Source organism: Danio rerio, chromosome 5, assembly GCF_049306965.1.
Source record: "Danio rerio strain Tuebingen ecotype United States chromosome 5, GRCz12tu, whole genome shotgun sequence".
Taxonomy (NCBI): domain Eukaryota; kingdom Metazoa; phylum Chordata; class Actinopteri; order Cypriniformes; family Danionidae; genus Danio; species Danio rerio.
Window position 1 is genome coordinate 3,275,001 of NC_133180.1, and position 17,500 is coordinate 3,292,500.

Sequence of the window (17,500 nt, forward strand, 5' to 3'; positions counted from 1 at the left end):
GCACCATAGGATGTAGGGATGCTCATTTCGGGTAATTTTGCTAACCGATAACCGCCGCTCATTAATCGGTTATTAACGGTTAACTGGTCAGATTACTATTAATTTTATATTAAACAAATTGACCGGTCTATTTTGTGTCCGACACATTAAATATTGATTTTTAAATACTGATTTATTTTTATATGTTAGCATATTAATAATAGAACAATACAACAGAGCATTTTCACGCACATGCAGTGTTTAGCACAGAAGAACAGAATAAACTAAATAAAATAAATAGGACTGCCCTAAATTATTTTCCACTTAAATAATTAATTTATATTACAAAACGAAAACATTGACTGATTATTTTTAATAACCGGCATAGGCTGTTTTTTTCCAATCATATTTTTGTCAAATAAAATCGCAGACTTCCTCAAATCGCTCGCTCCACGGAAAATATGCATTTATTTAATGCCCCGCTGTTATTATTATAATCACAAAACCTTTTACATTTTTAATAGAAATCATTATTTTAAAGATTATGTCTTGGTTTCCTCTCTCTCCCTCGCGGTTCAGGTGCGCGCTGCGTGATGAAAAGACAAAAACGTGTGCATGTTGACTTTTTGTAAACAGTTGTGTTGTTTAAATATGATATTGCATTAATGTGCATACATGCATTATAAGCTGTGAAATAAAAGGTAAAGCCTATTTGTTGCGTTTATGACGCAGATCCAGGTCAACATCAACGCTTTTTTTTTTGCATCAACACATCTGTATCAAGCAATATTCTTCTTCCATTTTGCTTCCTTGGCAAATGTGTCTGTAGGCACGGGATATATATTATCGTCCCGCAAAGTTAAGTCTGTCTTGCAGTTGAACAAGTGGCCAACCACAGCTAACGTGCTTTTTTCATTCCAAAAACGCGAGGCGCACCTCACTGCTTTTATGTTGACAAGGAAAAAAGAAGAGAAGAAGCGCGGTCCTCTTATAACGACTGAATCAGCTGGGTATCGATTGTGCATAAGTGTTGCTGTCTGTGTTGTTACAATTGTAATATTTAATACTATTGTAATATTCAAGATTTGTACATTCATACAGCTCTGGATAACCTAAAACAGCGATTAGACCTTCAGAGCAGCGTTAATGCGTCCTGAAGTAAAGCGAAACGGCTATAAACTCCAGCAAGATAGAGTGATTATATGCAGAGTCATACTTTATCTGTAAATAAAGTATAACTATAGAAACTGTGTTCATCTTAACTGAAAGCCTCTGCGTGTTTGCTGGGCTCACGCATCGCGCACCTGTCATTCAGTCTGTTAGCACGTAACCCCAAAGGATTAAACAGATAGCGCACAGCACTATTCGGTTACAGAAAAGTTTGCGCTGTTATAATTCACTTACCTTTTAATACGTTTTGATGCGTTTATAATCCGCTATTAAAAACAACAACAACAATAACTGAATGTTTTGAATGTGAATGTAGCCGTTGATGGATGCATTTTGGTCCCCGCCATGGAAGAATGAATGTAGCGGAAACCATGCTCTTTAAAAAACCTCTGTAGTTGTCTTGACAACACAAACTGCTGCTCTGGGATGAGCCGCGTGCAAAATATGCCCCTCTTAACGCTAAGGCGCAATCAATCGGCCCCTTATGCAGCCAAACAAAAAAATATATAAAATAATAATTTTAATCGTTTAACTGATAGCATTAATTGGTCACAAACGCACCCTTTCGGTTAACGGTTAATCGATTATTTTGAGCATCCCTAATAGGATGTCAATTCCGGCCTTTGCATTGACTTGACATGTATATCCAGGGCCGGAGTGGGACTCTTTTTCAGCCCTGGAGTTTCAAGCCTTAGACCGGCCCACCCCAGTTCACCACTGACTATATTAAAATAAGGTAATTTCCAATTCAGTTTCTAATTAGACTATCACATCTTTTTTTGATAAAACAGCTGTTTTAGAACTTCAAATGTTCAACAACCCTAACAGTATTATATGTCTTAACAATAAAAATTGTCATTCAGATGAGGTCCGAACCCGGGTTGGTGGCGTCATAACCTAACGTGCTTACCACTGTACCACAACAACTATACATTGAATAGTGACTTATCTAGTTATATCATCATTAACCTGCAGGCTGCATCTTGCTCACGAGGCTACGAGAAAATAGATAAAAAGAGCAGAGCTGCTGTAAAATAATGAATAAGAAGGCTGTGGTCAAGTAAATAAATAAATAATTTTTAAAAAGTGTGACTGCTGAGAGCAACAGATTCTGGAGCTAGGAACACCGGCCCTCGCGGCCAAAAAACAGACCAGCCCACCGGGAATTCTCCCGGTCCTCCCGATTAGCCAATCCGGGCCTGCGTATATCAGTCGTGTTTGACGCTTCTTCCACATCTGATTTAAACGCAGACTTTAAGTCAACCTAAAACTTGACTAATCAAAGAAACAAAAAGAAGAAGAGAACAGGTTAACTAAACAAGAGGTCATGCCCATGTGTTGTGCGATAAGTCGATATATTGATTGTTGCAACAGGTCTAGCTGTGCCGTGTTTAACCCCACCTTTATACAGGCATTATTCAGCAGACAAAAACAAGAGGAAAGTTCCTTATTGTCATCAGTTTCTTGCATAATCCAGCAGTGAAACAAACTGATTGGCATGTCTGAACTGCACTCCGACACGTTTACTTTACAGCAGAACAAAGCACAGGTGGATGAAAGAGAGCAAAGCACAAGAACAGACGGCGTAAATCCATTGTGTTTCAAGGGTGTGTGTGTGTGTGTGTGTGTGTGTGAGTGTATGAACACACACTGACACACCCACTAAACACTGAAACTCAACTCACACAAATAAACGCTGAATTGTATTTCGGGCGGCACAGTGGCCTCACAGCAAAAACGTTGCTGGTTCGAGTCCCGGCTGGGCCAGTTTGCAGTTGACAATACAAATCTAAAATTAAATATAATAATAATAAAACTTAAAGCACTTGCGGCCTCTTAATGTTGAATTAATAAGGATAAAAACATGCAAATCTTTTAGACAATCAATTTCCTCAACAAAAAACTCTCACGACAACAACGTTAAGTCAATTCACCAAATACAGTCTAAAGGGAGCAGCCAATAAGACAAACAGCCCAGAACATCACTGCGTGCACATTTTCCAGGCACTTTATTCCCTCGACAATTAAAAATCACTAAACAATAGAGACTGTGGCTGCGATCGGACAAAGCATTCAAGCAGAACCGGCTTCAGGCCCAGATCTTACATCCACCAAGTTATTATTATTATGAATAAAAAGATAACACATCGGTCAGGCCACAATGAGATGCTAATGATGGGGTCTGTAGGGCTGCAAAATATTGGAAAAATATGCAACCTTGTTGTTAAGTAATAATGATTTCCTACTATTGACCATTTCCCCAGGAACATTTTTATTAGCTACATTTTTTAATTGTCTATTTATTTAATGACATTAAAATAAACAGGTAAAATGTATTAATTCTGGTGTATTTTTGATGAATTAACTTGCATTCATTTAACCCTTGTATGCTGCTGGGAATATTTTCATCCACTCTGGGCTCATTTACCAAAAAACGTATATGTTAGTATCAGTATTGTTAGTTTTTAAAGGGTTTTTTTCACTTTGATTATGATATTTCAATGGAGATTACAGACAGGAAAGCATTGGGAACATAGAGAAGGGAAGGATCGGCGAAGGACCTTGAGCCAGGAATCGAACTCGGGTCGCCGTAAGCACATCAGTGCTATATGTCAGCGCATAGTTAAAAAAACTCAACAGTACACTCAAATTGACTCCCCTTTCCTTGTGTTTTGTGGTTGTTTTTGCCTCATTGACTTCCATCATAAGGAGATTTTTTTGATTGCAAAGCCTTGACAGCATATAATTCTGCATTCTTGATTGTTTACTGTTAGGAAAAGGTCAAATTTGTCATTTTTATTGTTGATCATCATTTACAGTGCAAAACAGCTTAGTATCTGGTAGGGCAACAATACAGTTAGCTCACGGTTCAATACATACCTCTGTTTTTAACACAGTTTTCGGTTCGGTTCTCATGGCTTCACACGTTTTTTTTTTTTATTCTATAGGCAATAGGAACAGTAAGAGGTTAACGAGAAAAAAATAAAAAACGATTTATATCAATACTCATTTTGTTTTACTATAAAGCCAAGAGAAGTACAGCAGTTCCAAGAGTATTGTATAAACAAATGAACACTGAAATCTCACAGCTGCTGGTAGCCCATGCACAAACTGGGGAACACATAAAATCCTACACTTTGATAATAAACACACATGTGAAGTTAATAAAGATCAATTGACCATTTCAAATAAACATATTTGTACTTCAGTAAACATAAATAAGCATCTTCATTATCTCTGTGCTGGAAAAATGCGAGACTGAAGTCTGTAACTTGGATCGAGTGCTTTTATAAGATGACAAAAGTCTGCATCTCAGAATACTGAAAACGGCTGCAAATCTTCAGCAATAAACACCCGCACTGCCTTTGTTATTTTATGTGTCTCTCGGAACCAGTTGGGTATGTTTGCTTGAGATTCAGCGAGGGATTGTTGCTATTTGCAGGACTTTATTACCTTCTCTGCTATCCTGCCTTCAGACAGTGATATTGCTGATGGCGCTGCAGATGAGCAGTCATGGTTATACGTGTTAAACAATGCTTGCAGTTATTTTTGTTCACCATTTTTTCTTTTATTGGCATTATACTTACCGGCAAAACCGAAATGTCCTCGCACCGCAGATTTGAAAGACGCCAGCGCTTTCTCGTACTGTTGCCTCACTTCACCGCCGCTCGCAATGTTAAAGTGTGGAAAGATGGTCAAGCGCCCCCTAACTTTAGAGCATAGTGATTGGAGATTTACTGGTGCGGAGGAGTTTCCTCATCTCAGCTCATGGACTTACAGGCACACACAGTCAATTTGAGGAGATATGAAACGCACATAACTTATTTAAACGCAAAACCGAGAAAACCACAATTCACAAGCACGTATTGAACTGTGGAGGTCGTACCGAACGGTTCAATATTATATTGAGAACCTTGGCATCCCTAGTATCTGGCTTTATATGGAGCTATATGGAGTATTGTGTGTGCTTAAAGGGTCACGAAACACCAAAACACATGTTTTGAGCTGTTGACAGTCGTATATGTGTCCCACACTGCTAAAAACACTATTAGGACACCTATATTTCACTAAAAGTGTAAATTGGTTGTTTTTGCGTTATTTCAAGCAAATTCGTACTTCTGGCTTGAAACGAATTTTTAAACTGCGTCACGGTCATGACATAATAGCGTGTATTCCAGCCTGCAGACTGGACGTCTGTGCCAGAGTGTGTCTTATTACGTCTTACAGTGTGATGCATTAATGCATGAGTAAGGCTTGGTTTAAACCAATCAGCGCGCTCTATTGTGCAACTTCATTAATATTCATTACTGTCATCGTGTTTTCAGGACAGAGACGCCACGTTGTGTTGGCAAAACAAGCGTGAAGTGTTGCTTTTATTGTTTGCTGCAGTTAAGTTTCGTTTTCATTTTCTCTCTGTGAGAGCTCAGTCTCACGTGTGGATTAACAGTGTACGCAACGCTCGACAACAATAACTTACGTGTCTAAGGAGGAACAGTGTTTACCTGAGAGCTGTTCTCATCTGCAAACGCTGAGATCCGGATTCGTTTGTAGTCTTCTCTTAATAAAGACGCGGCTCTAGTTGCTGTTGATTGTCCTGTCTCTACAGATTTGGTAAGTGAGTGACCAGTGCTCTTTGTTTATTCAGTTTGTTCGTATCTAACAAACTATTGCACTGAGTGTAAACATGTTAGCACCACAACCAAACTTTAACCTCGTGTAGGGTTTTTACCGCATTTAGTGACCGGAATAACACGCGCGGCTTTCTGACACTACCTGTCGTGTGCATCTAAGTTTCTGGGAAATGCTGAGGTTTTTTTCTCTCATTCGCCGTGCGGTATAAAACATTGCATGAAAAATACACGCTTGGAGCAGTTCCTCGAATCAAATATCTCGTGTGTCGCGAGGGGCATGAATGAATTCCCTGAATGAAAGAGCCAAACTGCAGTTAAAGTCCACCATTTAATAATTTGGCAAATAATTCGACTACAGATGTCCTTGTAGGTTAAACACCATCACATTCTCCTGTGTGTGTGTGTGTGTGTGTGTATGTGTGTGTGTGTGTGTGTGTATTTTGACTCAGAAACTCGCGCGTGCCCAAATAGACACTCCCACACCATCCCACTTTTCTTCCTCCGACACTCCCCCCTAAACAGAGCTGGACACGCCCACTTTTCTGACTTTTTCCAAAGTAGAGGTGTGAAAACACCCTGCTGAAACGAGGGGGTTTCATGGCCCTTTAAGAAACCCCTCAGCTCACTGTAAATACAGTAAGTGTATTTCTGCACTTTATAATCTGCTGATTTACTCCACTGAACTGAATATAAGACAGAAATTCTTCAGCACAGGTCTATCTAAAAGGGTTAATACTGCCAACTGATGATCAACAGTAAAAAAAATGCATATTTTACCTCTTCCCAAAAACCAGCAACAATCAATAATGCATGATTACATGCTGTCACTTGGGTTGTGAAAATTAATTGTTTCTTCGGTGCACCATGATGCAGAAGCAGACAATGTCATAACTGTTCAGTAAAAGATCCTAACCAAAAATAAAAAAGTACTAAAGATGCAATTAGAAATTATTTTACTAAACATATAACACATTACACAAACCACCTGAATTGAAACGCACATAAATGAAAATGAATGAAACCTGAAATGAAAGTGCATTAATCTATAACATTAACACTGACATTAATTAAATCTGAACAGTCTGTTGTCATATCTGATATTTGGGATTTAGATTTAATGCAGACAGAGGAATGTAAACATTGTAAACTAAGCCTCTTAGACTCAAATAATGTAGTGTAAAACATTGTAAAACATCAATATCTGTGCATTGTCCATTCATATAAAAAGCTTATCAGACATATAGATCAACTAGTTTGGCTATGGGACCCACATTTTTACATGGTCATCAAGCCGCGACCCACATTTTTAGGAACTATTATATAATTTTAGGAATTCTAATTCATTTGTATTTATTTGTTAACATACACAAGTAGTGACAGATAAATCATAAGAAAATCACCAAGACTTACAAATAAACAATACGTTATCTCTGTCATTTAACAAAATGTACGAATTATAGAAATATTACTGAGTAAAAATGTCAAATACTGTAAACAGTGGTTAGGGTAAGGAAAAGTTCAGTTACCATGAACTAAACTGAACTGGTAATAAAACATTAACACTGATCCGGTTGAACAGAACAAACCAGCAAATTAAAGTAAAATGATCATAACCATTTTTATAACATTCACCAGTTATTTGCTCTTCTGCTTTTGTGTGGGCTTTCTTGGCCTTGGCTACACGGTGAGCACAGTAAGATAAGCTGAGTGCCTGTACTTGTTTTAAACATGAAGATGTTCGGCACTTTTGTGATGCTCTCAGTTAAGGTTTGTCCTTGCAACTGGGATGTTTGTTTTCTAAATGTTATTTTAATTTAGAAGGTTTCATGCTCACTTGTGAGAGCAGCTCACTACATATGACACATGGAGATTTTAAGCCTTTTTTGTCATCAATATATGTAAATCCTCACCTTACATTTTTAGGGTCGTACTTGCGCTTTTACATATTTATTGCAATAATTAAATTAAATTTCACATTTCAAACGGTATGGTTGTCGCACGCGAATTTCAAAATAAAAGTCTGGTATACGCAAAATAAGTTAAAAATTTAACTTTTGTTGTTGTATTGATCACCCACTGAAAATGTTCCCCCACCAGTTGAGAAACACTGATATAGATAATATGAAGTAGGCTAATATAAGATTCAAAGTAGCGCCGCTGCGAAAAAAAAAAAAACATGAATGCATGTAACACTTCCGACTGTAAAGTGTATCCTTTTTCTTATAATGCACGTTTTCATTTGCCATTCACTGACAGCCTCATGCAGTTCATCAAACTCCATCTTTTAAAATCAAAATTGAAAGTGGAATTAAACAGTCTCCTCATAAAGCCGGCGTATCAGCACGGCGTTATGTTGAAAACATATGATACGATTCGCAACGTCTGATTGGTTCTCGGGATACAGCGGCTTTTGCTGTCAAAGCCAAGTGATGTTTAGCGGCTTTTGCCAACAAACTGTTATTTCTGAATGTGCTGATGCTGATATTTGGATGATTTGAAGCAAATCTATTGGTTGATGGTGTAATACGTGCCTAAAGCATTCACTCAATGTCATTAGCTCGTTTTTGGTGGAAGTGGTGTTTAGCAGCTTTTCATTTCCTCTCCTCTCGGCTGTTACACAGACACTGGTGGATTCAGACACGAGCATGTCTGCAGGGTGAATTTTCTCCATCGTGTCTATCATGTATCAGCTGTGATCATCGCTGCCGTTTATCAGTGTCACTCATTGGTGAACAGCGCCCGAGCGTTACAGCCAATCGCAGCCCTTTCTGTTGAAGGCGTGTCCGATCATAGGCATTTAACAACTCACTCGACAAGCTCAAAAAATGCAAGTGGGATAATATTTACATTAGCGAAAAGCTAATTTTCTTTGAGCGGGTCAAATTAAAGGTACAGCTCATACATCTAACTGTATTAAAAACACACAGAAAATGTATTTATGAAATGTACATTTTAATACAACAATTGTTGTGCAGTGAATTAATATATAAAATTGTGTATGGAAAGCATCGTCTTATGCACCATGATGCCCTGAAGGAACATATTGAACTGAATCAATAGCATGATAATCGTAACTGAACTGAACAGTGAGATCAGTGTAGGTTCACACCTCTAGTTGTCATAGCTTTGCAAACAAAAAACATCATTATATTGGAAGTCAATGGGCCAAACACAGCCACCAACAGTACACAAGCTTTACATTAAACTATATTTATTATTTATTTTTTTCTAGCACAAATTTAAATTCCTTAACAACACACACACACACACACACACACACACACACACATATACATGCATGCATACATACATATATATATATACATATATACATATATATATATATATATATATATATATATATATATATATATATATATATATATATATATATATATATATATATATATATATGTGTGTGTATATAGGAGCAGCTCTTGGATCAGGACAGTCTGCAGATGACCCAGCACTGAATGGCTTTACTCTTAATCAGAGGTTTACAACCAGACTTGAAGACGACGCGACACAGGCTGTGCTTTGTTTACCAAGAGAGTTAAGTGTTTAATGAGAGCCAAGGGGACTCACACACTCACACACACACCGCTCAGAGCAACACATCATAATGGAAAACTTAACCACAGACAGGACTTTATGTAACACACAAACACCTTCTTTAACGTGTGAATAAAAAGTACGCAACAACAAAAACTCATAAATTCATCAAACTGTTGTCATGTGGAAAAACTGTAATGTTTAATTTAAACTTGAAATTCTGATGAAAAAACCAAGCAAGAAATCCATAAAATTAAAGGGATGTCCGGAAATAACAAATATTTTGCTCTTGGAAAGTTTTTGCATTTTATATAAAATAAATCTATTTATTTATTTATTTATTTTTTAATTATTTGACATTTATTATACATTTATTAATTTTATTTTATTTAACTAAAATTTAATTAAAATTGTTTCACTTTTATTTAAATTGTTTTAAATGTATTTTTATTTATTTTTAAGTTTCTTATTTTACATTTATTTTAAATGCATTAAGACAATTTTAATTTAATTTACATTTTGTTTTACTTTTATTTTAACTTTATTTTAAACGTATTTATGTATTTATTTATTTTTTAAATAAAAAAATAAAAAATGTAATTTAAAATTAAATCAAATTAATCAAATAAAGAGCAACCGTGAGCTCCAAGGTCGATAATGGATTGTATATGCTCCTGTTTAAGCTGTCGACCGCATTTTTATTCATTCATTCATACTCCTCCTTCATTCTTCGGCTTAGTTCCTCATTTATCTGGGGTCTCCACAGCGAAATGAACCGACAACTATTCCAGCATAAGCTTTACAAAGCGCATGCCCTTCTAGCTGCAACCCAGTACTGGGAAACACCCATACACACTCATTCACAAACACCAACTTAGTTAATCAGTTCCCCAATAGCGCATGTGTTTGGACTGTGGGGGAAACCGGAGCACCCGGAGGAAACCCACACCAACACAGGGAGAACATGCAAACTCCACACAGAAATGCCAACAGATCCAGCCGGGACTCGAACTATTCACCTTTATGCTATGAGTGCTAAGCACTGAGCCACTGATCTCCAATTGTTTTACACATGCATTACTTTGTTCTTCTGTTAAACAGAAAAAAGAAGATATTTTGAAGAATGTTGGACAACAGACGCCATTGCCTTCCAGAGTATTTATTTTTCCTACTTCGGCAGTAAATAGCTTCCAAATACAAGCATCTTTCATTTGCGTTCAACAGAAAACAAACTCATTTGGGTCTGGAATCACTGTTAAATGCGAGTAAATGTTCATTTTGGGTGCACATGAACATTTCTATTGCTTGGAAGTTGTTTACAGTTCAAATGTTTCCTTGATTCCTTAAATTCATTTTTCCTTAACGTTTATATGGGAAACCAAAAACGCTGCTTCCAATGAAGCGCTGTCAAAAACTCCCTTTTGAACTTTTATTTTTAGGAGTCTGAGGTCAAACTATTAACCTTAAACCTCATGCAAATGCAAAGGAAAAGGACGTCCAATAAAACTGCAAATATGCTAATAGGCATTTAAGACTTGGCATGCGCTGAGGAATCTTTCCTTCAGATACAGACATCAAAGATCTTCCTAACATCTGTTCACTCCTGCACAGTAAATTTATGAGGAAACCCCAAACTGGAGGAGCAGATAGTGAAAAACAGGAAGCGGACATGAACATCATGACGGATAAATAACACCGGGTTGAGGAATAGTGTTGTCACTGGAGCTGAATGACACTGGGAAATACTGTGATGTTGTTGTTGAGTGTTGTAATGTAAAATATAATTGATTTATGCAATGATCACACTAAAACAAACAAGTAACAGATGTTTATTCTGAGCTAATTAAATCTTCAAAGAAACAATGTCAAGGTGCAAACATTTAGACTTTAAAACACTGTGAATTACTGAAAACATTGGTGTAAATTCTGATTGTTATTGCTTGTTGTGGTTTTCCTCTCTGGTTTCCCAGCATTAGTGTTTATTTTCAGCTCTGAGTTCAGCTACTGGAGAGGCGGGGCTTAAGATAGTATATGCCTCATCTGATTGGTCAGATTTGGATAGCAACCTATGCATGCAGCACACACATGCTTGGCATTTAAAATCTAATGTAGTTTTATTTATTGCACTTCTCTGACATATGGATATTGCATATAGTATTATACATTTTCAATACACTGTGCAATCTTAGCCGTCACGATTACCGTTTCAAGTTAAACCCACTGCAAATGTTTTGATGGTCAGTATTACCATTTCAAGTTTTATTGCCATTACAACTGTGATTGATTATTGCGATTTTGAAAACTCTTGTAACATTGCAATTAGATAATCATGTAATGCTGCAATGCATATGTAAAAAAAAAAAGTTGTTAAAAATAAATATGTATTTATATATATACAGTTAACGCTGTATTCTTTTAAAATGTGTGCTGCAGACTATTGAGAATAAAGCTGAAGTTTGACTATCAGTCAGGAAAATCACAATTAGATATGAAAAAAAAAAAAAAAACACAACCCTTTTAAAAGAGAGAGAGAGAAAAAAAAAAATCACTCACCGGCCACTTTATTAGGTACACCTGTCACACTGCTTGTTAGCACAAATTTCAGCCATCCACACGGCAGCAACTCAATGCATGTAGGCATGTAGACATGGTCAAGATGATCTGCTGCAGTTTAAAGCGAGCATCAGAATGGGGAAGAAAGGGGATTTAAGTGACTTTGAACATGACATGGTTGTTGATGCCAGATGGGCTGAAACTGCCGATCCTCTGGGATTTTCATACACAACCATCTCTAGGGTTTACAGAGAATGGTCTGACAAAGAGGAAATATCCAGTGAGCGGCAGTTCTGTGGGCACAAATGCCTTGTTGATGCCAGAGGTCAGAGGAGAATGGCCAGACTGGTTCCAGCTTATAGAAAGGCAACAGTAACTCAAATAAGCACTCGTTACAACCGAGCTCTGCAGAAGAGCATCTCCGAACACACAACACGTCCAACCTTGAGGCGGATGGGCTACAGCAGCACAACGGGTGCCGCTCCTGTCAGCTAAGAACAGGAAACTGAGGCTACAATTCACACAGACTCACCAAAACTGGACAATAGAAGATTGGAGAAACGTTGCCTGCTCTGATGAGTCTCAAACACACCATCATAAAGCGTGAATTATCTCAGACTGGTTTCTTGAACATGACGATGAGTTCACTGTACTCAAATGACCTCCACAGTCACCAGTTCTCAATCCAATAGAGCACCTTTGGGATGTGGTGGAACGGAAGATTGGCATCATGGATGTGCAGCCGACAAATCTGCAGCAACTGCGTCATGCTATCATGTCAATATGGAGCAAAATCTCTGAGGAATATTTCCAGAACCTTGTTGAATCTGCGCCACAAAAGATTAAGAGAGTTCTGAAGGCAAAAGAAAGTCCGAGACGGTACTAGTAAGGTGTACCTAATAAAGTGGCCACAATTCACATCGCAAGATATTCAATGTTGAGTTATGATTACAGTTGACTAGAAACCACAGCTCCAAACACACAGGATTTGTAGAGACGCTGCAGAACGGAACCATAATAGAGTGAAAATACATCATCTGTGTGTTTTTAAGGCCATGACAAAGAAGAGAATTTAACAGTGCATAAAGACTTTTAATAAAGATTCATTTGATTTAATTGATTCATTTTATAAATAAAATAGTTTTAATAACTCATCTCTAATAACTGATTTATTTTATCTTTGTCATGATGACAGTAAATAATATAAGGCTAGATATTCTTCAAGACACTTCTATACAGCTTAAAGTGACATTTAAAGGCCTAACTAGATTAATTAGGGTAACTAGGCAGGTTAGGGTAATTAGGCAAGTCATTGTATAATGATAGTTTGTTCTGTAGACCAGAGGTCCCCAACCTTTTTATTACCGCGGACCGTTCAACGTTTGTCAATTTTACAATGGACCGGTGTGGGCCGGGGGGGGGGGATACAACATGAACAACTCAGTGCGCATGCGCTAGTTGCACTATCGCGGTCTGATTATGTTTCAATCAAGGTTTATATGCATCAAATACATAACATCTGTGCCAAACGTATGCATTGGCATGTTACAGCCCTAATGAGTATGATTATGTGAAACTCCATATAGATACATATTGCAATGATTTCGGGTACTTACTTAGCGATGCACGCACACATATATGCACAGTCCTTAAATGTTCTGCTGACTTGGACTCTATAATACCCGTTTTATAACTTTAAACTATCAACAACCACCACTGAGCTATATTCTAGCGATCGTTCTTCCCGCTCCGTCTCATTTCATGTGAGATGGCGGGGGTGAGTGGAAGAAACCAAGTCGCAGGGGGAAAATTTTCTACAGAAATAATTTATGCTTTCTTATGTGGCCCGGTACCAATTGTTCCGCGGACCGGCCCGGTGGTTGGGGACTACTGCTGTAGACTATCGAAATAAAAATGAGCTTAAATGGGCTAATAATTTTTACCTTGAAATGGTTCATAAAAAATTTAAACTGTTTTATTCTAGCTGAAATAAAACAAATACAAAGACTTTCTCCAGAAGAAAAAATATTATCAGACATACTGTGAAAATTTATTTAATTTATTTAATATTTAAAAAAAGAAAAATTCAAAGGGGGATAATAATTCTGCCTTCAACTGTATATATAAATATATATTGCAGTTCCAATTTTCCAATATCATACAATCCTACTAAACAGCCATCTGTCAGTCTTGAAAGGCTGGTTGACCCAAAAATACAAATTTCTCACTATTTACTCTACCCCAAGTGGTTCCAAACCTGTTTGGGTTTCCTTTTCTGCTGAACACAAAAGAAGAATGTTTGAAGAATGTTGAAAACTGACTACTGCATTGGGAAAAACAGATCCAACATTTGACAAAATATCTTCTATGTGTGCAACAGAAGAAAGAATGAGCAAATAATGACAGAAACTATCCCTTCATTCGGACAATAAGAACTGCATTTTTTTTCTGAAGGTGGTGAAACATGATTTGGCCTGAATTTACAGCTGAAGGGTGTTTTTTCAGCACATCTTGAGCCAAAGAGCACGTTACCATCTGCACAACACTCGGGATGGATTATTGGATTTAAAGCACACAAAATGCATCATCCAACCAAACAAACTGTAGGTTTATCCTCAGGTCACCTTAAAGACGACGAAAGCCCCGTAAATTAAAATAAAAAAGCTACAACATGAATCTGAATTGGAGTCTTAAAGGGACAGTTCTCCAAAAAGATGAAAATTCTGTCATTATTTACTCTCTTTATCGTAGTAAAAATATTGCAATGTCAGTTTTAGCCCTCCTATGGAACTCAATGGTTACCCGTTTCGAACTTTCTTTAAAATATCTTATAATAGGTTCAGCAGGAATAAAGAAAGACATAAAGACTTAGGCTAAATATGGACATTTTAATTACATTTTCAGTTGAAATATACTTTTGAAGTGTGATATTAGCATCCCGCAGGCTTTATGATGGACCCAGATCACTCACCATTTTCTCAGCAGATGTGCTTCTATTTACTCTGGGTTACGGATCCGCCAGCTCTCCTCTCTCCAGGATGGTCTCGCACCTCAGCGACTGCTCACGAGACACACAATCTGAAAAAACAAACCAAAAAAAAAACATCAGAGATGTCACTAACACTCAGAGGCAAAAAAACAGAACCTGAACCGGTCAACACCAGAGCGACAGAGGAGGTCAGATGGGGTCAAGCGAGGTCAGCTGGATGATGACATTACACAGGAATAGATTTTAATCGCTTTTTCTTACAAAGGATGCATTTACTTGACAAAAAAACAAGAGTGAGCTATTTTTAAAACTTAAATACATTTTATATATTATAGTAAATATAAATATTTATATGCAGATATTATACAGTAGTCAACATTCGAAGAGAATCAAAAATGTGTGTCAAATTTGTCCAGGGACAAGAATGGGTGTTCAATAGTTACAGGACAACTTGAATGAAAGGTGATAATCCACTTCAAATGTCAACTATTGTATTTTTATATTATCCGGATCAAAATCTGCATATAAAAATGTAATATCTGTATATAAGGAGAATTGGTAACACATCATAATAACGACAAACTATAAATCATTTATTAAGCATTATCAAATAGTGAATTCATTATCTTTTAAGCATTAACTCTACATTAATAAGCGTTAGTAAGCAGTTTATAACTGCAGCTACAAATGCTGCATTCCTGACTTACAAACATATTTAAAATATGCTTAATAATTGTACTTTCATACTTTAATGATTTATTTTTCATTACTAAATTAAGTATCGCATTATTTACAAACCAGTTGTGTTTAAGAGTAGTTGAGGGTTTTTAGGATCATTCAGAATGAGTTAGTAAATGATTAATAAACTATTGAAATCAACGTTTATATGTCTTATTATTCAGGCATATATTAATGGTTACTATGTATGATAATAAATGCTTTATTAACTCAACTTCATCTAGTTTTGTGACCTAAAGTGAGGACTTTTTATGCTTTATAAAACCTTTATAAATTACAAATAAAGGCTCAGTTAAATTCTAAACAGGAAAAATGACATTATTCATTCTTATTCATTTAAAGAAACACAAATGAAACTGTACTTCAAATGAAAAATAAATCTTTGCAACCTGATCTAAAATAAAATCACTGTAGAGTTTAAACATTGCATCCTTTTATAATGTTTAATTATTATATTGTTAAATTATTATATTGCTGTTTTATGTCGTATTTTGACACTCCTGTTATTTGGTAATGTTTAAACTTTACAGTAATTTTACTTTTTAGAAAAGATTGCAAAGATTATTGTTCATTTGGTTCTGAGCCTTTATTTGTCATTTATAAGGGATTTATAAAGCATGAACAGTCCTCACTTTAGATTAGTTCACAAAACTGCATAAAGTTGAGAAAATAAAGCATTTATTAACATATTAGCTGACTATTAGTATATGCCTGAATAATAAGACATATAAATGTTGATTTCAGTAGTTTATTAATCATTTATTAACTCATTCTGAATGATCCTGAAAACCCTCAACTACTCTTAAACACAACTGGTTTGTAAATAATTCGATACTTCATTTAGTAATGAAAAATAAATCATTACCAAAGTATGAAAATACAATCATTATACACATTATATAGGTTCTTATAAGTCAAGAATTGAGCATTCATAGCTGTAGTTACAAACTGTTTACTAACGTTTATTAATGTAGAGTTTAAGAGCTTAACAGATAATGAATTCACTATTTGCTGATGCTTAATAGATGATTTATAGTGTGTACTTATTATAAAGTGTTACCGGAGAATTATATACAAGTCAGATTTGTATGTAGTACTTTACACTTGTTTTTTATACAATTGAAGTCAAAATGATGCACCTTCTTGTGAAATGTTTGTACTTCTTCAAATATGTGATGTTTAATAGTGAGATTTACTGTGGCATCACACCGAAGGTGGCGAGTGCGACAAAGTTCTCTGGCCACCTTGGTGATAACAAATTTGTTGCTCTCGTATTTGAAGGCACTGTTGCAGCATATCATATCAGTTACATGAAATGTGCTTTCTAGCGTAAAAATGTTACACACTTTTTATCAAGTTCATTTAACAATGGAAGATCAAGTTGTTGTGTGTGTTGTTGCTTTGCTCCACTTGTGTGTTCATATGTCTGAAATGTTCTGAAGTTGTTATAGTTGGTATAATATTCCTGCTTTTTTAAAGAAAAAAAAATATATAACATTAACGCACATCAGTAACCTGCCAGTCACTTTTTTAATGTGTATCCCTGTAAAAAAACATAAATAATTGGAAATCTGGGACCCTTGGGAACAACTGTTGTCAGAAAAAGTTCACAAGACGAGAATCCTCTCAATTGGTGGACTTCTACATTCTGATTGGTTGCTGCCCAACCATGTCATAGCTCATTACCATAAAGTTGACTTGATTTGTTTTCAACTCTCCTCAATGCCAATACCCATGAAGACGCACCGCCTTTGCCACTTATCGCCGCAGACTCCCAATATTGCAGTGTGTGCATCTGCAATAGTCACATCACAGCAAGCTGCTTTGGATTATACTGTAGGTGATCAGCACCACAGTTGAGAATGCATGAGATTTGTGGAGTAACTCT

At 36.4% G+C, this 17,500-nt stretch overlaps 1 protein-coding gene across 4 annotated transcripts in view; it reads right to left on the reverse strand.

Annotated features, from left to right (window-relative positions):
• mtmr4 (myotubularin related protein 4) overlaps positions 1-17,500 on the reverse strand; it is a 144,012-nt gene that overhangs the window by 91,681 nt on the left and 34,831 nt on the right. For all 4 annotated transcript variants that reach the window (XM_009301130.5, XM_073951775.1, XM_073951777.1 and 1 more), the window contains exon 2: positions 14,857-14,963. In XM_009301130.5, coding sequence (XP_009299405.1) covers positions 14,857-14,859 — 3 coding nt within the window. In that variant the 5' untranslated portion in view covers positions 14,860-14,963. The remainder of the gene's footprint in view (positions 1-14,856; positions 14,964-17,500) is intronic.